We start from the raw sequence: 26,232 nt of genomic DNA on the forward strand, positions 1-26,232 counted from the left end.
TTCTCAAAACTTTTGGCCATGACTGTAATAGACAAACCATTATTTCTTATATTTAGGGACTCTAGAGCGACAGGGTCTGTTCCACAGGGCTGGCACATAGCGAATGTGGTACCAATATTCAAAAAGGGCTCTAAAAGTGAACCTGGAAATTATAGGCCAGTAAGTCTAACCTCTATTGTTGGTAAAATATTTGAAGGGTTTCTGATGGATGTAATTCTGGATTATCTCAATGAGAATAACTGTTTAACTCCATATCAGCATGGGTTTATGAGCAATTGCTCCTGTCAAACCAATTTAATCAGTTTTTATGAAGAGGTAAGCTATAGACTGGACCAAGGTGAGTCATTGGACATCTTGATTTTTCCAAAGCGTTTGATACTGTGCCACACAAGAGGTTGGTACACAAAATGAGAATGCTGGGTCTGGGGGAAAATGTGTGTAAATGGGCAAGTAACTGGCTTAGGCTAGTTTCACATTAGTGCTTTTGAGCGCAGCGACGGCCTGCGCACGGCTGCCGCTAAGCCCCGCCCCCTGCCGCACCACCGCCGGTAGCTCCGCCTACCGGCGCATGACGCTGCATGCGTCCTGCGTCCCCTATCTTTATCACTGGGGGCGCAGACCGTGCGCAGTATGCGTTTGGCGGCGCATGCGTCCTTTTGACGGTGCGCCAAACGCAACCTGCTGTAGTTTGGTTGCGCTCGGCGCACCGTCAAATAGGCGCATGCGCCGCCAAACGCATACTGCGCACGGCCTGCGCCCCCAGTGATAGATAGGGGACGCAAGACGCATGCAGCGTCATGCGCCGGTAGGCAGAGCTACCGGCGGAGGCGCGGCAGGGATTAGCGGCGGCCGTGCGCAGGATGTCGCTGCGCTCAAAAGCGCTAATGTGAAACTAGCCTAAGTGATAGAAAGCAGAGGGTGGTGATAAATGGTATATTCTCTAACTGGGTCGCTGTGACCAGTGGGGTAGCGCAGGGGTCGGTGTTAGGGCCTATTCTCTTCAACATATTTATTAACGATCTGGTAGAAGGTTTACACAGTAAAATATCGATATTTGCAGATGATACAAAACTATGTAAAGCAGTCAATACAAGAGAAGATAGTATTCGGATACAGATGGATCTGGATAAGTTGGAAACTTGGGCCGAAAGGTGGCAGATGCTGTTTAACAATGATAAATGTAAGGTTATACACATGGGAAGAAGGAATCAATATCACCATTACACACTGAATGGCAAAACCATTTGATAAATCTGACATGGAGAAGTATTTGAGAATCCTACTTAATACATAGTAACAGTTATTAAGGTTGAAGGGAGACTTTAAGTCTATCTAGTTCAACCCAGATCCTATCCTAACCTGCCCTAACATATTGATCCAGAGGAAGGCAAAAAAAAAACCCCATGTGGCAAACAGTAAGCTTCACATTGGGGAAAAAATTCCTTCCCGACTCCACATACGGCAATCAGACTAGCTCCCTAGATCAATGCAATATTAAGGAAACAACTGTATATACCCTGTAATATTATACTTTTCAAGAAAGGAATCCAGTCCCTTCTTAAATCTTAGTAGGGATTCACTCATTACAACATCATATGGCAGAGTTCCATAGTCTCACTGCTCTTACAGTAAAGAATCCGCATCTGTGAGAATGCTTAAACCTTCTTTCCTCCAGACGTAGAGGATGCCCCCTTGTCCCCGTCACAGGTCTAAGAGTAAAAAGATCATTAGAAAGGTCTTTGTACTGTCCCCGCATATATTTATACATTGTAATAAGATCACCCCTAAGCCTTCGATTCTCCAAACTAATTAACCCCAAGTGTAATAACCTGTCTTGGTATTGCAGACCCCCCAGTTCCCTAATAACCTTGGTCACTCTTCTCTGCACCGGCTCCAGTTCAGCTATGTCTTTCTTATACACCGGAGACCAGAACTGTACACAGTATTCTAAGTGAGGTCGCACTAGGGACTTATATAGAGGTAAAATTAAGTTCTCCTCATGAGCATCTATGCCTCCCATTATTTTATTTGCCTTTGCAGCAGCTTCCTGACACTGGCCACCCATACACCCAGGTCTTTTTCAGTGACAGTTTTGCCCAGTGTTTTACAATTAAGCACATAATTATACATCTTGTTCGTTCTACCCAAGTGCATGACCTTACATTTATCCCCATTAAAGCTCATTTGCCATTTATCAGCCCAAGCTTCTAGTTTACATAAATCCTCTTGTAATATAAAATTGTCCTCCTCTGTATTGATTACCCTGCAGAGTTTAGTGTCATCTGCAAATATTGAAATTCTACTCTCTATGCCCCCTACAAGGTCATTAATATGTTAAGCGGGCCCAAAACTGACCCCTGTGGTACCCCACTGCTAACCGTGACTCAGTCCGAGTGTGCTCCATTAATAACCACCCTTTGTTTCCTATCCCTGAGCCAGTTCTTAACCCACCTACACATTTTCCCCTATCCCCATTGTTCTCATTTTATGTGTCAACCTTTTGTGTGGCATCGTATCAAAAGTTTTTGAAAAGTCCATGTACACCACGTCCACTGCATTCCCTTGGTCCAGTCCGGAACTTAGCTCTTCATAAAAGCTTATCAGATTAGTCTGACAGGAACAGTCCCTTGTAAACCCATGTTGATATTGGGTCATGAGGTTACTCTTCTCCAGATACTCCAGTATAGTATCTCTTAGAAAACCCTCCAGGATTTTACCCACATTTGAGGTTAAACTTACTGGCCTATAATTTCCAAGTTCAGTTTTTGTCCCCTTTTTGAATATTGGCACATTTGCTATACGCCAGTCCTGTGGTACAGACCCTGTTATTATGGAATCTTTAAAGATTAAAAATAATGGTCTATGACTGTGCTTAATTCCTGCAGTACTCGGGGGTGTATCCCATCAGGGCCCGGGGATTTGTCAATTTTAGTGATTTTTAGATGCCGCCGTACTTCCTGCTGGGCTAAGCAGGTGACATTTAATGGAGAATTTTTATCCCTGATCATGTTATCCGTCATGGGATTTTCTTGTGTAAATACTGTTGAAAAAAAGTCACTTAGTATATTGGCTTTTTCCTCATCCACCCAGACTATTTTTAAGGGGACCAACACTATCATTTTTTAGTTTCTTACGATTTATGTAGTTAAAGAATATTTTGGGATTATTTTTACTTTCTCTGGCAATGAGTCTCTGTCTCAATCTTTGCTGTCTTGATTTGCTTTTTACAGAATTTATTTAATCTTCTGTATTTAGTTAATGCCTCATCACTACCTACTTGCTTTAATTCTCTAAATGCTTTATTTTTATCTCTTATTGCACCCCTTACAGCTCTATTTAGCCATAGTGGTCTCCTCCTATTTCTCGCATGTTTATTCCCATATGGTATATATTGTGCACAGGCCGTATTCAGGATGCTAATAAACGTCTCCCATTTTCTTTGTGCATTTTTATGTCTCAGGATATCGTCCCAGTTAATTCCAAGATCATCTCTCATCCGTTGGAAATTTGCTTTCCTAAAGTTTAGTGTCCTTGTAACCATTCTACTACAAATCTTATTAAAGGATACATGAAAACTTATTAATTTGTGATCACTATTACCCAAGTGACCCCCAACCCTTACATTTGATATGCGGTCTGGCCTGTTGGTTAATATTAGGTCTAGCAGTGCCCCCCCTCTTGTTGGGTCCTGAACCAGTTGAGAAAGGTAATTGTCTCTCATAGTTGTCAAAAACCTATTACCTTTGCTGGAACTGCAGGTTTCGGTTCCCCAATGTATTTCAGGGTAGTTGAAGTCCCCCATAATAATGACTTCTCCTTGAGTCGCTGCTTCATCTATTTGCTTTATGAGGATATTCTCTGTTGCTTCCATTATTTTTGGAGACTTATAACAAACCCCTATCAGTAATTTATTATTTCCCCCCCTCCCCTTATCTCTACCTCTATCTTTCATTAGATTCATATATATTAACACGAAGGATGGGTTTTAAGGATGATTTTACATATAAACACACGCCTCCCCCTCGTTTATTTGTACGGTCATTTCTGAACAGACTATAGCCCTGTAAATTAACCGCCCAGTCATGGCTCCCGTCCAGCCAAGTCTCAGATATCCCCACCATGTCATAATTATGTTCCAACAACATTAACTCCAATTCCTCCATTTTGTTGGCGAGGTTTCTGGCATTAGTATACATGCACTTTATGTATCTCTCTGTACCTCTATTCTTCCTTAAATTATTAACTGTTCTAACCCCACCCCCCATGATAAACCTACCTGGAGCAGCCAGTGCCAGGCACCGGCTGCCAAGGTAAACAGGATCAAGGGGTGCATTAAAAGAGGTCTGGATACACATGATGAGAGCATTAAAGCCCCATCACACACAGCGATCGCTAGCGAGATCGCTGATTTTGTGACGCCACAGTGATCTCGCCAGCGAGATCGCTGTGTGACGGGATCAGCTACCGGCCCCACATCACTGATCATGCTCGATCAGCCTGGGCCGTTTTTCGATCGCTGGTCTCCCGCTGGCCAGCACGTATCACTGCATGTGGCAGAGAGAGACCAACGATCAGCGATGCTGGTTTCTAATGTAGACATCGGGTATCCAGGAGTCGCACGGCTCTTAGATACCCGATGTTTACCTTGGAAACCAGCGTGTACACCGGTTTCCAAGGTAAACAGCAGGTATTCAGGAGCCTGTATACCCAATGTTTACATTAGAAACCAGCGTCACTGGTCCTGATTGCTGGAGGGGCTGTCTTGTGACAGCTCACCAGCGATCAGCCTAGCGATGTCCCAGCGATCCCATCATGTCGGATCGTTGGTGGGATCGCTGGGACATCGTTATGTGTAACGGGGCCTTTATACTGCCTCTGTTCAAATCTCTGGTTAGACCGCACATGGAGTACTGTGTACTGTTTTGGGCACCGGTGCTCAGGAAGGATATAATGGAACTAGAGAGTACAAAGGAGGGCAACAAAATTAATAAAGGGGGATGGGAGAACTACAGTACCCAGAGAGATTAGCAAAATTAGGATTAGTCTGGAAGACGACTGAGGGGCAATCTAATAACCATGTATAAGTATATAAGGGGACAATACAAATATCTGTCTGAGGATATGTTTATAACAAGGAAGGTGACAGTCACAAAGGAGCATTCTCTAAGTCTGGAGGAGAAAAGTTTTTTTTCCCACCAACATAGAAGAGGATTCTTTACTGTTAGGGCAGTGAGAATGTGGAATTCCTTGCCTGAGGAGGTGGTGATGACGAACTCAGTTGAGTGGTTCAAGAAAGGCATGGGTCTTCCTGGAGCTTAACAATATTGTATGTTACAGTTATTAGGTTCTTTAGAAGGATGTAGATCTGGGGATTTATTGTGACAGATTATAGGCTGAACTGGATAGCCAAATGTCTTTCAGCCTTATAACAAGAGCACAAAAAATAGCGTGAAATTAGACAGCAGAGCAGCCTAAAATACGCACCTCAAAAAACAAGGTTCAGGACTACAGCCGATACCATCTTGTGCGGAAGCTAAAGACACTGTGCAATAGCAGCATGCCAAGTCAGCAGCTCAGCTGCCGAATGGCTGCAGAGTCACCCATATGCCAAACAGAAGACCGAGTGCTGAGGACATGCAGGCGGTCCATCAGCACTAAGGCTGGTTTCACATTAGCTTTTTTTTGCCCAGCGAGTCATGCGCACCTATGTTTAACATGGCGTGCACATGGTCTTGCGTTTGCATGCGTTCAGCTGCGTTATCGTGCGCATGCGTTTTTCAGATGTGCGTCTAGATGCACCAGGTGCAACCTGTTGCATTTTTGGGTCCGTCCAATGGTGTTAAAAAACCGCATGCGTTCGCTTACGCACGGAATGCGTAAAAAAACCCGCATTAGTCTATGGGAACGCAGGCGTGCGCATGGAAATGCGTACGCACGAGTTTTAAGAGTAAACATGGCTCGAAACGTGTTAAAATGCATGCGCATAAAAAACGCAAAAGTATGCAAAAACGCATGATGCATTTCTGCATGCATTTCTATTGCGCACAATGCGCTGAGCAAAAAACGCTAATGTGAAGTTAGCCTAAGGCTGTATGTGTAACGCAGCAATGCTGACTATAGCTATGGGGCAATACACTTCTGATACCAAATGCTTAGCCGCTCCACAGTGCACCATTGTTATGCATGCCTCTGTATAGGATACACTGAACAAATACATTTATGTTGCAACCCTAATTATTAATATGTGTAAGGTCAAAATTTGTGCAAAATTAAACATTAATGGTAGACATTCCACACATTGGTATTTTTTGTTTTTTTAACATTGGAAAGCGTACTAAACATACTTAATAGGGTGCCCTGTCGTGATTTTCTTAAAATGTATCATAATGCAAAAGATGTAGTATTAAGAGACAGAGCTGGGGTACACTAAATAATTGTCCTAAAATACTCCATTATTAAGAAATACGGGCCAATACTTTCATTGTGACCCACAGTATATTGTAATATGGCATCAAACTATAAGGTAACAAGCTAGGTGAACACTTGTGTCTGAGTCCTGTTAAAGGGAATCTGTCAGCAGGTTTTTGCCAAGTAATCTCAAGAGAATGCTGTAGGGGTTACAACACAGATTTTAGCAATACCCCTTATCAAGTTCTGTGGTTTTGTTTACTTGCAATGATTATTTCAGTAGCAGGAGCTTATCACTGCTGGGACACAGCCGAGCATGAGCCCAAGTCTGGCTCCGCCCTCTTCTGTGATAAGCAGCTCAGGGTTTATAGACTATGTACATACAGAGCCTGGTGTGGGCGGGGGTAGCTTTCTCAGCTCTGCTTCATTCTAAACCTAAAAGCTCTGTTTGTGTCAGAACTGCTGCACCCAGTAATCCAAGTCATGGTTCCCCAACTCCAGTCCTCAAGGCCCACCAACAGGTCATGTTTTCAGGATTTCCCTTGTATTGTACAGGTGATGCAATTATCACCTGGGCAATACTAAGGAAATCTTGAAAACATGACCTGTTGGTGGGCCTTGAGGACTGGAGTTGGAAGAACCCTAATCTAAGTGATACATTGTTGGATTCAGGGTCTCTTTTACTACATTGTGCTGCTCTCAGAAAATGTTGCAAAAAATCTTCTGACAGATTCTTTTTAATTCTTGCCAGAAGAAAACCAAAAAGCAACCATTATAGCAAATGGATCCATCTGTCATTTTTTGCATCAGACACAGGACGGATGCGTTTTTGGAAAGCACTCCATGTCACTTTTCCAGCCCATTTGTGCCACTAATAATTCACAGATGAAACACTCGCAAGGAGCTTGGTTTTTGTTGGTTTATTTTAAATTTTCAATGGTAACATTTAGGGATACATAACTTTTTTCCTGCCTTAAATACAAGGCTTGGTTCAAAATTTTGGGCTACTAAAAGGAGCAAATAGGCGAGCCAGAGTCTCAAGACACTCCTCCACTTTGCCCCAGTGTTTGAACAAAAATATCTAACTGGTAAAACACACCAGAAATTAATGTGCATTATTGGGTGTCAAAACTACAGTCCTGATCAATTTACTCTGAAAACTTTAATGTGTTAAGCCTCATTCAGATGTCTGTGCACGCGTTTATCCATTTTTTTCCCCCAAGAAAACATCACATAAACATTATAATCTATGCTCTTATTCACATTTGTTTTCATAGTGTGTTCGTGGTAAAACTCATGTCTGTTTTGCTATAGTATCACGAATGAAAAGAACCAAGTCTATGGATCAGTGAAAAATGCAAACAGAAGATGGATGGAATCCGTGTAGCCGTCTGTATCATTGCAAAGTATAGGGAGCAGCTCTGTAATTCGGTTTCACCGATGAATACATTAATAGACACTTGGACCAAAATGACGACAACGGTACAATTTTCTCAAGTACGCGTTTAAACACAGAAGTGTGAATGATGCCTTAATGAAATTTGGTCAAGCCTCATATCCAGCAGGTATACGGCACATAAATCTACAGCAGAGAATCCATTGCGTATTCAATCCATGTGAATACACCCTAAAGTGCTCAATCCATCCCTCTAACAAACTGAAAGAAGAGTCGGCAGGCAGCAATTAAACAGGTGGTGTAAGTTTTATTCTTTTACAAGTACGATTATATACAAATTAGTAACACATTACCACCTAATTCCTTTATTGACACTCCTGTTTTATAGTAAGTGGGCATACCAAACCATTAACTAGAGTTAAAAACAGATTTAAGAAAAGCTTAAAAACAAAGAAAATAGTAACACAAAATTGAACTTTTAGTAGGTGGAAATGCACAGCTGTAGATATGTTCCCAAAGAACTAGAGCAGGGGAGCACATTACTTACCAGAACGACAATGCTTTTCCATTGTGTATATTTTCTCTTTTTTTGGTAAATGCCAAGACCCTAACATACTCCCATTACACACATATGAATATGTATCTACACAGATGCTCTCGATACTTTCCAGTCCTAAATATTTACATACAATGCAGTCTCGGACCCCAGATCACTCGTCATCCCATTATACTGAATGAACTTCCAGTTCTATTATAAATGACATATGCTGAATAATTACTTCACATGTTAATAAGCAGAATGATCACCACAATCCCTCTAACATATATATATTTCAGCACACCAAAAGCCTAAAAATACAACTATATGGAAAAAGATACACTTCACAGGGCTTCTGTAGTATTTGCCCTGCACCACAGACAGCTTGTTAAAAATGGATATCGACTCTTTCACAAATACACAGCTTAGCAGGGGAAACGAGATGTCAATGCCAAGTAGCCTGTCAAATAATAGGATTGCCATTGGGGACGGGTTCTATCCAGTCAATGTACACAGAGGATTCATAAAGACTACGCTGGCTGCAATCCCTTCTAAAGTGCCTTGTTACTATCTGGTTTGGGCTCTGAAAATTGTCTGCATAGCTGATTCAATAATTCTGTAGAAAGCTCTTAACGCTCCACATACAAATCACAGTGCTACTGACTGTACGTAAATCTAAAAGGTCACAATGTACATACAGAACATCGGTAAGCACCCTATGACTCTCACTTTGGAAAACCCAAGAGTTTGATAAACTTATCAGCTAGGAGCCATAGTCAATAACTGCTTTTAGGTCATAGGGTTTCAACAAATTAATTTTAAAAAATTCATATTCATATTTTACTAAGCATGACTTTCTATAGTTAATCCTGAGCTCTTCTGGTGCACATTATAGCATGAATAAATCAGGTATTTTAGGTGTATGGACATGCAATAGCTAACAGGCTTTAAGATGCAAATGAATGCATATCGTATATGTGCAGCCTTAGAAAGTGGTGGCATAGTGCGGCGGATAAATGCTGTAACATTTCCATGGAAAAAAGCTTAAAAATTAATTCACTAAAAATCAGCAGGAATGAATTGTCTGACTTATTCTATATATATGTAAAATCTAAAAATACCACACTTAGAAGATGGAATATGGAAAGAAAAAAATAATAAAAGAAAAAATGATGTAGATTGGAAAACAGATCAGACGAGATGAAAGTGAATCTGCTGTGCAGAAGTCTGGCCACAAAGAACAAAACCCTTCCTTAAAATAAAGACTACACAACAAAAAGGGCAGGGCTATACTGTGAGAAATGGCTGACAAGGTCTTCACAAGACTCCTCTTAATGGTTGCAAATTGTTGTCTCCATCGCATACGTGTTCGCAAAGTGAACGATCTTAGAGCAGTTCTCGGTCTCTCGTTTTTGCTTCCCTGTTTGGAAATAAAGACAAGTTTAGAGTCAAGTCATTTACATACTCAGAGTCATTTCCCCCTAACTGCAAACATCATGGGAAACTAAAAGGTCTGCATGTGATTGGGAGATACAGCAAAAAGTGCCCAAACTCCGCCTCCTCTGACATCACTTCCTGCAGGTATTGGAAGAAGCATCACAACACTGACTTCCTGCTCCTCCCAGGCTCTGTGTTTATGCTTCGCTCACTGCTCTATTTCGGGTCATTTACTCCTTTCTAGTCCACACAGCAGGAAAAAAGATCAGACAATTCTTAATATCAAATTAATTAGGTGTATGGGGGGTGGGCTTTAAGGTACAACCCACTATGATGAATATGTAGTTATTTCCCGTTGTGTCCTGGAGGAGAAAGAAAATCTTGGAAACTAGAATTAATGGCCCTATTGTATGAATCCTAGAGAATCCATTTAACCAACTACGACCTAAGGCCACACATTTTCAGAGTCACAGAACATCTTTTAGGAGCCCACTTAAGGCTTTATTCACACATCAGTATTTCTATGCAAAAACCAGGAGAGTCCAAAACACAGAACAGATGTCAATAGCTCAATTATATTTTTTCTCTGCAAGTTCCACTCCTGGTTTTGGCGTTCAAACACTAATGGGGAAACACTGATGTGTGAACGAGGCCTTAGGGTATGTGCACCTGTTCAGTAATTGGCAGCGCTTTGCACGCAGCACATTTCCACTGCGTCCAAAGTGTTGAACGCAGGTGAATGCGCATGTGATCACTTTACTTTGTGGATTCACAGTGTCCAATATATTATACGGGTGAAATTTATAGTACACTAGCTGAAGAGCCCGACATTGCCCGGGCATAGTAACTAACAGTGGTTAGTTATACCACCTCATGCGCCTCCTTTTAACACAGCCTCCTCCTGCACCTCACGCTCCTCCTTTATACACAGCATTTTTCTGCAGCACAGCTTTCTCCTTTAGAGTCGCCTCCTCCGGCAGCACCTCACACTCCTCTTCCATATAATATTGGAAACACTTGATCCCAAGAGAAATTGCACTAATTGCAATAAAGCGTATCGCATACATAGCCTACGTCTTCTGCAGCACCACGCTTTTCTCCTTTAGACCTCGTTCACATGTTATTTGGTCAGTATTTATTCCTCAGTATTTGTAAGCTAAAACTTGTAAGAAAACAATCAGAGGAAAAGTATAATAGAAATACGTCACCACTCCTGGTTTTGGCTTACAAATACTGAGGTAAAATACTGACCAAATACTGAACGAGTGTATGTGGCCTTATACACAGCCTCATACTGCAGCAGCACCTCACTCTTCTCTTCCCATCACACGTGCACAGCAACTTCCTGTTATGAGCACAGTAGTGTAATCGATGAGGATCCTCTATCCCTTGACGCCATGCCTCACAGGAACAACTCCATTCTAGACACAATGGAGGTAGATGTGGCCTGTGCCTGCCACGCACTGATACTCTGAAGGCCTCGATTGTAGCTTGCAGCATCTGGGACATCGCAGCCGGTGAGTTTTGCAGGGTGGCTTTCGAGGTGAATGTGTCTCTACCCGTGTGCGCTAACAATGTGGGCTGTGTGGATGGAGTGGGCGGGGCTTGATACAGATATACTGTATATTATATTTGACATGCTATGGTCTGGAAAGACGTGCCACATGTCAGACCCCGTGGGTGAGCCGCGGGTGTCTCTGGACGCATGGTGGATATGGAATGTCTTGAAATCCCATCCATGATGTTGTAATATCTGGACACTGCGCAAGTACGCAACATTCAACCCACAGCGTTTACTGACCGTGTGCACCTACCTTCAGTTGGCTCTCGGCCACATGCTGGACTTCAGATAATTGTGGTTGCATTGACTTCTGCTTCGTAAGAGTGTATTGCAGAATAATCAGTACTGGTCTTAGATGTGCTATATGTTGTATGTAATATATTATATATTAAAAATAATTAAAAATAGTTGTTCACTACTGGACAACTCCTACTTAAATGCTAACATGCATTATTAAAACGGCGGCCGCTAAGGAGCCTTATTCCCTCATAGCCTCTGGGCTACTGGGGGGTAGCCTACACTCTGGAAAACAGAATCAGAGTAACATTTTCTGGTCCCCGATCACGTGAAGGGAAAAAAAAAAAAAAAAATGCCAGCTAATAAAATCTATTCTCTCTCTTATGACATGATATGCATGTCAGAAAAGAGAAATTATGTCCCGAAGCCTCCACCTGGTGCAGCTATCATTCCCCGAGCCCTACTGCTCTATTCTGCTGCCTCCTCTTACTGGAATCATGGGAGAGATCTGCCGGCCAGCACCAGCAGGTATTTTTCCTAATGATTCCCTTTAATCACTGTAAGACCCCATCACAGTGATTAAGAGTCAATAATTAGCAAGTCATCCCCTTAGGGAGATTAATTTATTTTATTTTTCAACTTTTTTTATTCTCTGTAGTTAGATTTGGGCTTCAGGGTTTCCAAAAGTTAGAAGAAAAAAAACAAAAAACAAAACTTGTGATGACCATGTGACGTCTAGTGTTGAACGCAAATGCTTGCTACTCGAGTTTGCTTCGGGTATGCCAAGAGTATTGCGGGTGCTTCAGTGACATGCTCGAGTCTCCGCCCCGCAAGTTTTGCGGCTGTTAGAATTTCCAATATATACTCCCCTCAAAGTCCCCTCTCCCAGTGGGTCATGGCACTCACAAACCATAGCAGTAAAATCTGCACTAAATTAAGGCACTCCTTTTCCCTTCTAAGGGTATGTGCACACAGTGCGGATTTTGCTGCGGTTCCGCAGCGTTTCTGCAGTTGCGGGTCCACAGCAGATTTTGCTGCGTTGTACAGTACCTTTATTTCCTATGGAAATTAAACGCTGTGCACATGCTGCAGATTTTTCCGCAGCAAAACCGCACGGTTTACAATCCGCAGCATGTCAATTGTTTGGTGCAGAAACGCTGCAGTTTTATACCTCATCCATTATGAGATGATAAACCGCAGGACTTTTGTCCTGCAGATTTACCTGCGGTTTTCTCTCCAAAATCCGCACACCAAAAAAACTACGTGTGCACATAGCCTAAGTTTTGCACTCAGTTTCAAAAGTAGCTCCCGATTAAATGTTGGGTACTGGCACACTCAGGAGAAATTGCCGAACAAATTGTATGATCTATTTTCTCCTGTTACTCTTGTGAAAATGAAAAATTGAGTGCAAATCCAAAATTTTTGCATGAAAAAATAAATAGTTCCATTTTCACAGTTGAACATTGTAAACTACAGTGAAGCACCTGTAGGTTCAACGCCCTCACCACACATATAGAGGGGTCCCTTGAGGGGTCTAGTTTCCAAAATGGGGTCAGTTGTGGGGGTGCATCACTGTTTAGCCACATGAGTAAGAAAAAAAAGTAAAAATGTTTTTTTTCTTCCACATTGCATTAATTCTTGTGAAGCACCTGAAGGGTTAAGAACTTCTAGAATGTGGTTTTGAGGACTATGCAGGGTGCAATTTTTAGAATGGTGTCAATTTTGGGTATTTTCTCTCATATAGGCCCCTCAAAGTCACTTTAACTGTTGTGTGGTCCCCCAAAGAGAGTTGTTTTGTAAATTTTGTTGGAAAAATTAGAAATTTCTGGTGGTGTAACTATCTGATTTAAGGACATAAAAATGTCAAGTTTACCACTAACATGAAGCACCATATGTCATGAAAAAATAAAAAGTCTCAATCACTGGGATCCATGGAAGCGTTAGCGAGTTATTACCACAAAAAAACTTACACTGGTCAAACATAAAACTGCATTCACCTCCCGAACAGTCAGCATGATGTCAGCACAGTGTCTCAAGGAGGTCAAAAAGCTGACATTTCTGAAATGGCGCTGGTCCAGCAGGTATGCATTTTTTTTGTTTTACTTTGTGTACTTCAGCATTTATTAAGGGGTTGTCCAATAGTGAATGATCCAATTAGTTTATGTAGTCTTTGATAAGACATGTAGCAAAGGTTTGCAAAACTTCCATATTGTTAATTTTAATACTGTCATTACCTCGAATAACATTTCGGCGTTGGAGTTTGTAGGTCTCCTTGTCCTGGCAAAGGCGACGGATAAAGACACCAAGTTGGTCCACATTTTCAATGCGATCAGTAACTACCATCTGCTCATGAATTAAATAAGACTGAGGGAGGTATGTTCCAGCCTGTACAGATGAGAAGGGGAAAAAAAAAAGTCATTATCTAACCAGAATGTGCCAGTCTGCACCCATATCTGGATATCTTTACTCGGAGATCTGCTGCCACAGCTCAACCATTAGGCCCATCATACATGTCAGATGGCCCAACGCTGGTCCAGCTAATGGCAAACAGCAATCTTGGCCGGCTCTCCAATCACATGGCCACGTGCTTCGTGTTCTCTGAGAAAGATGCCACCACATATCTGCCGGTAGCTCATCTTCAGGAGAACAATTCGATCAACAGTCTGAAATCGGACATGGCAGATCGATATTTCCCCAATAATACATTGTCCTGGGCTGCCATACACATTAGCACTAGCGGAACCAGTAGTTATCCACCGATTCGGTCAACATTAGTCTAACGTGTGGAGAGGGAAGGAGGTCGTTTCTTGTAACACGTGCAGGTTTGTTTTGCTGGATGCGACGATGCCCATAGGTCTTCAAATATCAAAATGTTGCTCAAGCGCTAATAAATTTGTTGCATTTCAAAAGACATCTTGATAGGTTTCTTGGGTTTTTACTGCAGTGAGATTTGCCAAACTTCTGCGCACCTTTTTAAGAAGTTTAATTTCAAATTTGTCTAAATCCTGGTCAAGCAACATGTGACATCCACATTTTACTCCAGGTTTTGCAAACGGACGTGCACGGCACAAGTAGCTTTGAATCAGATCAGCAACCTGCGGCACTCCAGGTGCTGAGAAACAGCAGCTCCCAACACGTCCCTGTGGCTGTTAAGGAATGCTGGGAGTGGTAGTTTCACAACAGCTGGTGAGCTGAAGATTGCTGAATGTGTCTCACAGAAAATTAGACATTTTTGGAGTAAATAAGCGCATATACAATAATCAATGTGGACCGGTACAGTTCATTTATTGAACCATAGAAATATGAATCAATAAGTCTCAGAGCAGACCTGGGCCACATCCAGCCCTTTGGCTGTGCCTATCTAGTCCAAGGACTGGGACAGTAAAAACACTGGAAGCAGGGGCCCACGGGCTGGTGAATGCAATGGTGGAGGAGAGCCATCTGTCCCGTCTACCACCCTTCAGCCTGTGCGACTGAGTGGTAAGAGTGATCAGAATTCCAACATATTGGTTCGGCCCTCCACAAAAAGTACCGCTCTGCTATGTGGCCCCTCAGGAAAATACAGACAATACTGGGCTCTGCACATTGGGCTCAAGGCCTTTGTCAGAAAGACACATTAGGAAGACCTTGACAGGAAAACTCAATATAGATATTTTTGTGGAAAAGACCAGTCTGATATGTATTAGATAAAGGCATGTTGATGCACATCACCTTAGGGGCTAAAAACACGTTGTTTAGGCCTCTGTGGATACGTTAGACGCATATGCCAGCAGCAGTGTGAACAGAGCCATAAATAGTGGATTTGGCCTTTTTATTGGAATCATTTGTATGTATTAAGTACCTTAATGTTGATAAGGAGCTCCAAGAAATTCTTAGGTGGCATAACTACTGATGTGTTCAGTGGGATAACGTAGCATTTGTTCAGGCTCAGGTCAAGGTATGCTGTGAGTTTCTGAGGAGACAAAAGAGGTTACGATGGAAACTACTAAGAACTAACAGCTGTTGGCTCGCTACCATCTTTATAACCTAGTCTGCTGCAGATGGGGTAATATGCTATACAATACCCCATGTCAGACACGTCAAACCATATGAGCCATGTGTCAGCAAGTTACCAATGTAGAAGGCCATCATCCCCCATCTTCTGCTTCTAAATGCTCTGTTTATGACCAGGAGAGCTACAACCACACAAAAGCTGCGCTGCTGAATGCACAGTTCACAGGTATAGTCAGTGTATGGGGCTATATGACTACAACTGACTTACAGGCAATTTGGACAAACTACAGTTTAGATCAGACATTTAGTATAGTTCTTCGGATTCGCTATGTCACTTTCCCCTTGCAGAGAATTGCAGTAGCTTAACTGAAACGAAGGTTTAGCAGGGATATAATTGTCACATCGATTGAGTACATATTAGGATGTCTTTATGATCCCACATCTTACATATTGTTGACTTTTTGCTCACTAGATTAACTAAACTCCTCTATAAAAGTGTAATTTCTTACCAGCCTTTTGTTTAGCTGTATCCCTCACTAAACGTTTGGGGGTATATATATATACCAGAATTTCTTACTGTGTCATTTACAGGGAACAGTAAGGTCACTTAGGGCAAGTCTTCGTTGAGCAGGGGAGCGATCTTCTTCCATTAGGGTGCCAACCTCCGCAGCAAGGTAGGGACACTATTAGGCCTGAACCTTCAGGGTCAGTGCCCCCATTACTTCTTGAATATATTATATTCTTGTATTTAATTATATATTCCCAGCAGATCACCCCAAGCTCAATATGATTGGGTCTTGCATCTAAACTATCAAAGTGACTTTGACCCTTTACATTTGGGAGTTATCCACACTTTTTTTTATTCACCCGCTGGCACATTATGGTCACGCATTCTGTTTTCATGGTGGTTTTTCATTTCTTTCAGTTACAAGGTTTAGTAGGGGCAGCGAGGGCTAGCTGTCATTGAGCATGGGTGCCATCTCGCTCCTAGGGTGCCAACCTCCGCAGCAAGGTAGCGTAACCAACAGGCCAAGAATCAGGGCCAGTATCCCTACCCCCCCTCTGTGCTCCTCCCTGCTTTGTAAGGTTTCAATAAAGTTTTTGTATATAGTACGTGGGTCTTTTCGTGTTTGTTTAGTCCATAGTTACGGACACTCAGTGTCAGTTAGCTAGTTGCTAGTGGTCATAACCATGAATACCTAAGCTACCGCAATGCCCTGCACATGGGCCAATCATAAGAACAAAACGACATCTCTAATTTGAGGTATTTGCTAATATTATTACACCTATTACATATTGGGATAGGATATTTGAATTGGGAATACCCTTTTAAGCTGCATAAAATCAGGAAATGGTCAACAGCAAAAAAATCAAAATAAGAGATCAATCTATATAGTAAGAATATCAAACCCTCAATAAATATAGAATACCCTGTGGAAATCATGAACAATGTCAGCAGGATCACTGTCAGCAAATTCCGGGACAGGAACATTGATCAACTCAACGTCTTCTTCTTCTAAGATCTGAATTTTCTCCTTAAATGAGTGGTAGCGGACACGAGGCTCTGCGTAGGGCTCGGTGAGCGACATGTCATCCTCGGTGTATCTTATTCCACAAAAGTAGACGCCACGCTACAAAAGAAATAGGAAAAAGAAGGCATACAAATCTGGTTAAGCTGATCTCCAAGATACACTTCTATAAAACCAGCCAAAATTGGGCGATGAAGCTAGATGTGCCAGAAATCTGACCTGACATACACCACATTTATTATGCATTTTATACAAACAGAAGAAGACAGCAGCCTCAGTAAGCGGTAAGATGTATGCAAACTTAGGTGCTCAGTGCACAAACTGGCCAATTCATAAGAGCCCACCAACAACGAAAAGGTGTACATTACATTTATTTGATGCGTGTGCCAAAATGTCACCAAAATTTGAGAATCCTTCTGACATTAAGGAAGACAACTAATATTTATCAATTCAAAGTTGCCTACAGTAGATATTTTTCCCATTAAAATCAATGGGAGTGTTGGTGTGGTGGCTTTAAGCACTGTAACCTATGCAAATTACGAAAAAAGCCAGGGACTGCTTTTTTAGTGGGGGTGGGTTCTGTATTCCATATTGCTCAAAAGCTTCAAAGCTCCAGTTAAGGCTTTGACTTGCTTGTCACTTTAAATGGCTAGTTATTGGGCTTAGCTTGTAGCCTTGGCTGAGGTTTGTCCTGGCATGACTTTATATAGCGTGTTACTCGTCACGAACAGAAAAGACCAAAAATTTATAAAAAAAAAAAAAAAAAAAAAAAAATCACCACATCCCTGTTCCAGTTTCCTCTGTATTTTATGCCCGAGACAGCACTACTGAAATGTGCGCAAGAGGAAACTGCAGAACAATAGAAACCCCAGAATAGATCAGGAAAAGGAGAAACAACCAGGAATTATCGCTTCTAGGAAACACACGCGCACTTTCCCAGAAAGCAGAATCTGGGTTTCGCTTTTGGTTCTGTAGAATATTTTGCGTATGTTTAAGGTTTATTTCGCAACTGCACAAAAGGGAAATCTTCAGGAAATAAAATGAGAAAATGTAGTGAAAATCTGCAGAATTAGCAAGCAGTGCTTTTGATTTTTCACACACAAATTATCTGCGTCATTGTGGAAACAGAATTCACTTTGCTGCTAATGGAATCCACTGCAGACTTTCATCAGCAAATCCAAAACAGGCGACGTGGAGCAAACCTGCAATGTGAGAACAAGCCTCAAAGTGGGCATACACATTAGATAAGTCGTCAATCTCCCCCCAGACTCCTGCATTCACAGGAACGCTCGTGCCAAGCACTCATACCTGCCGAACACAATGACTGTCCATTGAAACAGTCCGCATCCTTCCCTCCCCAATGCCATCTGTCTAGGGACAGTCACACACATTAGATGATTGGCCATTCTCACCGAATATCTGCAGGTTCAGATGACTTATCTAATGTGAATGGGATACTGACAGGAAATGTGTCTTTCCTACCCCATCTGACAGCGGCATGATGTAGGAGCACAGACATTCATTCCAGCAATGTATCGCTTACTGGGCTGCTTGCTCCAATTTTGATCATGGGTTTATCTGCTGCAGCTCTACCAGAAACTTTGCAAAAATTATGAGGCCCTACTTTTGTGCATTATACATACACGTGTAGTCTGATCTTGTAGTCGTGTAACTACTTTCACATGACTCCTCTCCTATAGTCTAACAGGTAGAAGGGTAGAGGAAGAGAGCAACTCCACTAGTAATATGAAATGGAAATGAACAACGATAAGCCAACGGGCTCGGATAACGTTATCAGAGTATGCTCTGGTGTTATCCGAGTATCTTGGGCGTACTCGAATAATATGTTTGAGTCACTGCAGCTGCATGTCTCGTAGCCGTTAGGCAATCCTCGCATGTGTTGTGGCTGACTAACAAACAGACAATCCTTGCATATTTATGGATGTCTAACAGCCGCGAGACATGCAGCCTCTGGGACTCAAATATTATTCGAGCACGCCCAAGATACTTGGATAACACCTTATCCCAAGCATGTTCGCCCATCACTACATATTAAATACAGGTTTGCTTTGGTCTGTAATATCAGGGCTGTGGAGTCCAAGTCCGAGTGGTGGAGTTAGAATCCATATTGGTGGAGTCGGTATAAAATGGACAGACTCCAACTCCTAAAATATATAACTTGGGTACAGTAGTACAATGCAGGATGTGCTCTCAATGTTTTCATAACATAACTTGGGAGGTTTGAAATGTCCTATAAATGTCTGTTCCTGATCTAAGGTTCTCGGCTTTTAGTTGAGATAAATCTGTGCTGCACTTTATGTCCATGCTCAGTAGTGACCAGTGCTGTGGAGTTGTAGATGAGATGACTCTGTGCTGCACTTTATGTACATGCTCAGTAGTGACCAGTGCTGTGGAGTTGTAGGTGATATGAATCTGTGCTGCACTTTATGTACGTGCTCAGTAGTGACCAGTGCTGGGGAGTTGTAGATGAGATGACTCTGTGCTGCACTTTATGTACATGCTCAGTAGTGACCAGTGCTGTGGAGTTGTAGGTGATATGAATCTGTGCTGCACTTTATGTACATGCTCAGTAGTGACCAGTGCTGTGGAGTTGTAGGTGAGATGAATCTGTGCTGCACTTTATGTACATGCTCAGTAGTGACCAATGCTGTGGGGTTGTAGCTGAGATGACTCTGTGCTGCACTTTATGTACAGGCTCACTAGTGACCAGTTCTGTGGAGTTGTAGGTGAGATGAATCTGTGCTGCACTTTATGTACGTGCTCAGTAGTGACCAGTGCTGTGGAGTTGTAGATGAGATGACTCTGTGCTGCACTTTATGTACATGCTCAGTAGTGACCAGTGCTGTGGAATTGTAGATGAGATGACTCTGTGCTGCACTTTATGTACATGCTCAGTAGTGACCAGTGCTGTGGAGTTATAGGTGAGATGAATCTCTGCTGCACTTTATGCACATGCTCAGTAGTGACTAGTGCTGCAGGGTCAGTGGTTTGGCTTACAGACTCCACAGCCCTGTGTAATTCACATGATTCTGCACAGTATCTATAGACACAGATCAGTATGATGTGCGCTAAGTGAACAGTATAAACCGAGGTGACGGTAATACAAGGGCTCCATTCAGACTATTTTCCAAAGTAACTAAAAAAAAAAAAAAAAAAAAAAGTTTTTTTTTTTCTATGGACCAATCACTGAGATTATAGCGTGTTCTCTGGAAAAATTATGAGAGTGGTACATTAAAAACAAACAAACAAACCATGATTGAAAGTATTACATTTGCCAACTTCCACTCTTCTCTGTCATAGACAATGCCTGGGACTTCTAATAAAACCTTGCGTATCACTGAGGCTTCCAATGCCCACCCATGTCACTTGCTCTTTAAATCAGGATCCTAAGATTAGTGTCTGTAAGAACTTAGCAGATGGTAGGGCTGTGGATTACAGAGATGCGAAGTCACACGAATTATTGAATGCCAAAAAGAAATATGTGTACATGACGATTAAGATCATGCTCCACTACCGCATCCCTCCAACATACACACATTAAATAATTAGGCTAATGCAAGTAGTAGTGTGTGCATAATACATACATGGATATTAGTCCACAATAAGCACCATAAATATTACACTATCCCACCAAGGACAACAAAATGTGCAAGGAGTTCGTGTGGGTTTCCTCCCACACTCCAAAGACATACTGAGAACAGTGAGGATCAGTGATGTAGTGATCAAATGATCATGTCTGAAAAGCATTGCATAATTAACGGCCCTATGTAAAAGTAAAATAAAAGAAAAATCCTACAGTCCTGCATCAGGCAGCATGTATGCTTGATTCATACTATGGTGGAGACCCACCTGTCCATCTAGTCTTCCATGCAACTCGGTCTATAGCGGCTTTTAAAAATATGTTTTGTTGTTTTTTTCCCTCTAAATGGTACAGTGTTTTATAGTCAAACGTACTGGGCTTAAATGATGCAGCCAGTATCTATGCTGCCCATGGATGGGGCAGCATGTATCAGTTGTCGGTTCCCTTTAACATAAGGAAAAGTGTCATTCTCAAAAATTATGTCTGCTAGCCATCTTAAGGAAATCTGACAGCTGGTCCTTGCTCCCCGATCCACAGATTGCAGGCATCAGGCACTGGCTGGATGATTTCAGCCATATGTGGTTAAGGCTGAAATGCTGCAGCAATCCAAACACACAGTTTAATAGCTGCCAGGGACCGAGCCCTACAGGAGACTGGTCAGAAAGACAGGTCCCCGCTGGTTTCTCCTCACCCGCTGCCCTGGAGTAAAAGGTCTCAATTTATGTGACTGCACAGCAGATAAACTTTCAAGACCATGTATTAGCCACAAATAGCAGGCCAGCGTCAGATCTCTCTACCTAAACGATCAGCCTCATAAGCATATATAAAGCTGGAAGCTCAAAACATCAAAGCTCGAGATCTGCAAGCAAGCGGAGAATTGTGGTGGACCATATCTTATCACCGACCAAATCAATTGGCCAATCTACTGTCAATATTAACCAATCCAAACTGCTGATAGTGCTAAATAAGATACGTTGAAAGCAGCCATACTTTTTGGAGCTTTCTGCCTCTTTAATATACTACCGCAGATCTTATGCAGTCATCAGACCACGCTCTTCATACCACCTTTGATGTACCAGCCCAGACATCTTCAATTGTGCCTTCTCCCTGTACTTACTATTTGCTCATTAAACAAAAAAAAACAACAACAAAAAAAAAAAAAGAAAATGGCATTTTTGGTAATATTGCTCACTCCTCTTCTGCCACTATATTTTTTTACCTTTTTCTAAAGTACTGATTGTAGTAAGACAGTTGTTTATCCAGAATGACTGAGCAAGATGAGAAACTCCATACTATCATTTATAATTATGTAGCTTTTCTATCAGGAAAGCTCCCACATTGGGTCACATTTTGTCTCCCAGTATGTATAAAGGGAACCTGTCAGCAGGATTTTGCACAGTAACCTACAGACAGTGTCAGGTCAGCGCCATTGTACTGAATAAAATGGTACCTTGGTTGATGAAATCTGTCCTGTGGCTGTTTCTTAATTTTCAGTTTTGAGTTAATGACGTGCTCGTGCTCTGGGGCGGCCTGTGGGGGGGGGGGGGGGTCTGCATGTGGTGCTCTGCTTAGATATTCATAATGCAGACTGCTGACAGGTCACTGATCCCTCACTGACCTGCCCCCTACTTTACATAATGAATACCTAACATACTGAATAAAAAAAAAAAAAAATGTCCTCTTCCAAAACTGCGCCGGCCCAAAGTGGCAGTTCTTGGAGATCGCCAATAGATGCAACTGCGCAGGTGCCATTTTCAAATTGACTTTTTTTTTTTTTTTGGGAGAAAGGGAAAAGGCAGAAGGGGCGGTTTTTTCCCCCCTCAATTCCCACATGCACATGTTTTTAAGAACATTATACAGCACTGTTTTCTTGCTCTCATTCTGTTTTAGTTTTTGTCTAGCTTTTTTATACAAGTGTCTGCAATTTTGTCACACACGTGGTTTTGTTAATGCATTTACTTACATGTCCACTGATTGTTAGGCAGTCTGTCTCAGGTGTGCCATTTTACAAGACTAGAAGGATAAAACTTATTTGCTAGAAACAGACTTGATAAACGAGGAGGAGGTGTCGCATTGTATGTTAGAAACGTGTATATCTGCACAGAGATTGAAGCTTCAGAGACTGGGAGTCCTGTGGAAACTGTTTGGGTAAGAATACAAGGACAGAACAATGGAAAGGACACCATTGTAGGCATTTACTACAGGCCGCCTGTGCAAGCTGAAGATATGGATGAACTCTTTATGCATCAAATGGCCAAGTTTTCCAAAAAATATGACATAGTTGTCATGGGAGATTTCAACTATCCAGACATTTGTTGGGAATCTCTCTCAGGCAAAACTAACAGGTCAAGGAAATTCTTATCCTCTCTTGCTGACAACTTTATCTTCCAAAAGGTAGGGGAGAAAACAAGGGGAACTGCTACCTTGGATCTAATCCTTATAAACAGGGAAGAAATGGTTGAGGAGGTAAAAGTGGCTGGGACCCTAGGAGGTAGCGACCATGCTATTTTAGAATTTTGGATAACTAGAGGAGGAAGACCTGTGAAGACTCAGACTTCAAGGTTAGATTTCAGAAAGGCAGATTTTAAGGCTGAGTTCACACGTGGCGTTTTTTTCGCGTTTCCGCGGCGGTTTTAACCGCGCGATTTTGCCGCGAAAAATAAGCATCCCATGCATTCCTATGGGATTCCGCAATGCTTTGCTAATGCTGCGGTTTTTACCGCGGCGGAATCGCTTCGCGGTAAAAACCACAGCATGCTCATTAATTTGCGGAATCGCGGCGATCCCGCACCCATAGGAATGCATTGTTCCGCTTACTTCCCGCATGTGGCTGTGCCCACCATGCGGAAAGTAAGCAGAACAATGGCGGATGGTACCCACGGTCCGGAGGAGAGGAGACTGTCCTCTGGGCTTTGGGTACCATATCCCTGTAAAAAATAGAATTTAAAAATAAAAAATATTGTTATTCTCACCCTCCGGTGTCCCGCGCAGCCTTCCCGCTTCTCTCCACACTCTCGTTCCCAGTAGTCCTTTGCGAAAATGCCCGCGATGGCGTCCGTTCTCGCGGGATCGCGAAGTCTCGACGTCATCGCGAATTACCGCGAGACATCGCGATCCCGCGAGAACGGACGTCATCGCGGGCATTTTCGCAAAGGATTACTGGGAACGGCTGCGCGGGACGTCGGAGGGTGAGAATAACACCATTTTTTTTTACATTTTATCTTTTACTACTGATGCTGCATAGGCCGCCTCAGTAGTAAAAAGTTGGTCACACTCGTCAAATACTATGTTTGATGAGTGTGACCAACCTGTCAATCAGTTCTCCAAGTGATGCTACAGATCGCTTGGAAAACGCTAGCATTCTGCAAGCTAAATACGCTTGCAAAATGCTAGTTTTTCCGCGGGAAAATCGCGGGAATTTAAAATGCGATTTTCCCGCGGACTGGAATTCCAGAATTCTCGTGGTAATTTCCGCGAGAGTTCCGGTACGTGTGCACTTAGCCTAAGGGATTCAGAAAGAGAATTGGAGGGATCCAATGGCTGGATATCCTTAAGGACAAAAATGTCCAGGAAGGATGGGAAATCTAGATAAATGAAAGCCGGAGGACTAACTAAGCCTCAAGACAGAAAGATGAAATCTAAACTGCCCCGGAGCAGATTCCCAAAGGTATAGACAGCCCCCAAACTTATATGGTCGGTGAGACGAGATGAGACACAAACACAGGCAGATAACAGACTGAGCAAACGGTGGGGCCCAAGCTGTCTACACAGGACAGGATAGAAAAGATACTGTCTGCAATCACGCCCAAAACCATGAAAAATTCCAACACTACTGATGGGAACCTCCGTCCACCTGGCCAGCTCCACTACTCTCAGCAACCACCAGAGGGAGCTTCGGCTCAGAACCCCGAGCAAGAGAATTCACAACAAATCAGATTATCTAAAGCTGACAATGAATGGAGGCTTGCAAGAGACGTCAAAAGCAATAATAAAGGATTTTGGGGATATGTCAAAAGTAAAAGAGAAGTCAAAAGATGCTATAGGATTTTTACAAGATGAAAGTGATGAAATGGTTAGACAGGATGTTGAGAAGGCCGAACTTTTAAATTCCTATTTTGCATCTGTTTTCTCTCAGAAAGGAAATGTAACATCAACTGTTCTTCACTGTCCTATTAAGGGAATAGAAGAATCCAGGATATCTATAAACAGAAAGATAGTGAGGAAACACTTAGCTAACCTAAATGAATTCAAGTCTCCAGGTCCAGATGAATTACACCCCAGAGTACTGAAGGAGATAGCAGAAGAAATTTTTGAACCCCTCTCCATAATCTTTGAAAATTCTTGGAGAATAGGAGAAGTCCCAGAAGACTTGAGAAGAGCAAATGTTGTTCCTATCTTCAAAAAGGGGAAGAAGGTGGACCCTGGCAACTATAGGCCGGTGAGTGACTTCTATACCAGGAAAGATCTTTGAACAAATCATTAAGCAACATGTATGTAAGTACCTGAATAAGAATTAAGTGATTCAACAGAGTCAGTGTGGATTTGTAACTAATAAGTCATGTCAGACTAACTTAATTTCCTTCTATGACAGAATCACTGATTGGGTGGATCAGGGAAATGCTGTAGATATCATATATCTTGACTTGAGCAAAGCATTTGACAAAGTATCTCACACAATCCTTACTGAAAAAATGGCAAAGTATGGAATGGACAAGGCAACTGTTAGGTGGATTCATAACTGTCTTAGTGATCCGACCCAAAGAGTGGTCGTAAATGGCTGCACATCCAGTTGGAAGAATGTCTCAAGTGGGGTACCACAGGGCTCTGTCCTGGGCCCTGTATTGTTCAACATCTTTATCAACGATTTAGATGAAGGAATTGAGAGTAAACTGATTAAATTTGCCTATGACACAAAGCTAGGAGGGATAGCTAATACTAGAGAAGAGAGAGAGTGGATTCAAAAAGATATAACTAAACTGGAGCATTGGGCAGCAACTAACAGAATGGTTTTTTAATAGGGAAAAATGCAAAGTACTACATCTGGGCAATAAAAATGAAAAAAGCATTTACAGAATGGGAGGAATAGGGCTAAGCAACAGCACATGTGATATAATAATAGATCACAGACTGAATGAGTCAACAGTGTGATGCAGCAGCAAAAAAGGCAAATGCAATTCAAGGATGTATTAACAGAAGCATACAGTCTAGATCACGTGAAGGCATTATTGCCCTCTACTCCTCCTTGGTCAGACCTCATCTGGAATGCTGTGTCCAGTTTTGGGCGCCACATTTTAAAAAAGACATCAACAAACTGGAGCAAGTTCAGAAAAGAGCGACCAGAACGGTGACCGGTCTGCAAACCCTGTCTTATGAGGAAAGGTTGCAGGATTTGGGAATGTTTAGCTTGCAGAAGAGAAGACTGAGAGAAGACTTAATAGCTGTCTACAAATATCTCAAGGGCTGTCACATTGTAGAAGGATCATCTTTATTCTCATTTGCACAACGAAAGACTAGAAGCAATGGGATGAAACT

At 42.2% G+C, this 26,232-nt stretch overlaps 1 protein-coding gene across 2 annotated transcripts in view; it reads right to left on the bottom strand.

Moving 5' to 3' along the window:
- Window positions 1-8,091: 8,091 nt before the first annotated feature.
- Window positions 8,092-26,232, bottom strand: part of ITM2B (integral membrane protein 2B) — a 71,626-nt gene continuing 53,485 nt past the window's right edge. For both annotated transcript variants that reach the window (XM_073580243.1, XM_073580244.1), the window contains 4 exons: window positions 17,001-17,201; window positions 15,419-15,529; window positions 13,812-13,962; window positions 8,092-9,762 (listed from right to left, as the gene is read on the bottom strand). In XM_073580243.1, coding sequence (XP_073436344.1) covers window positions 9,674-9,762; window positions 13,812-13,962; window positions 15,419-15,529; window positions 17,001-17,201 — 552 coding nt within the window. In that variant the 3' untranslated portion in view covers window positions 8,092-9,673. The remainder of the gene's footprint in view (window positions 9,763-13,811; window positions 13,963-15,418; window positions 15,530-17,000; window positions 17,202-26,232) is intronic.

The sequence above is a fragment of the Dendrobates tinctorius genome, unplaced genomic scaffold, assembly GCF_039654945.1.
Source record: "Dendrobates tinctorius isolate UK_male_01 unplaced genomic scaffold, ASM3965494v1 ptg000064l, whole genome shotgun sequence".
In the NCBI taxonomy this organism is placed as follows: Eukaryota; Metazoa; Chordata; class Amphibia; order Anura; family Dendrobatidae; genus Dendrobates; species Dendrobates tinctorius.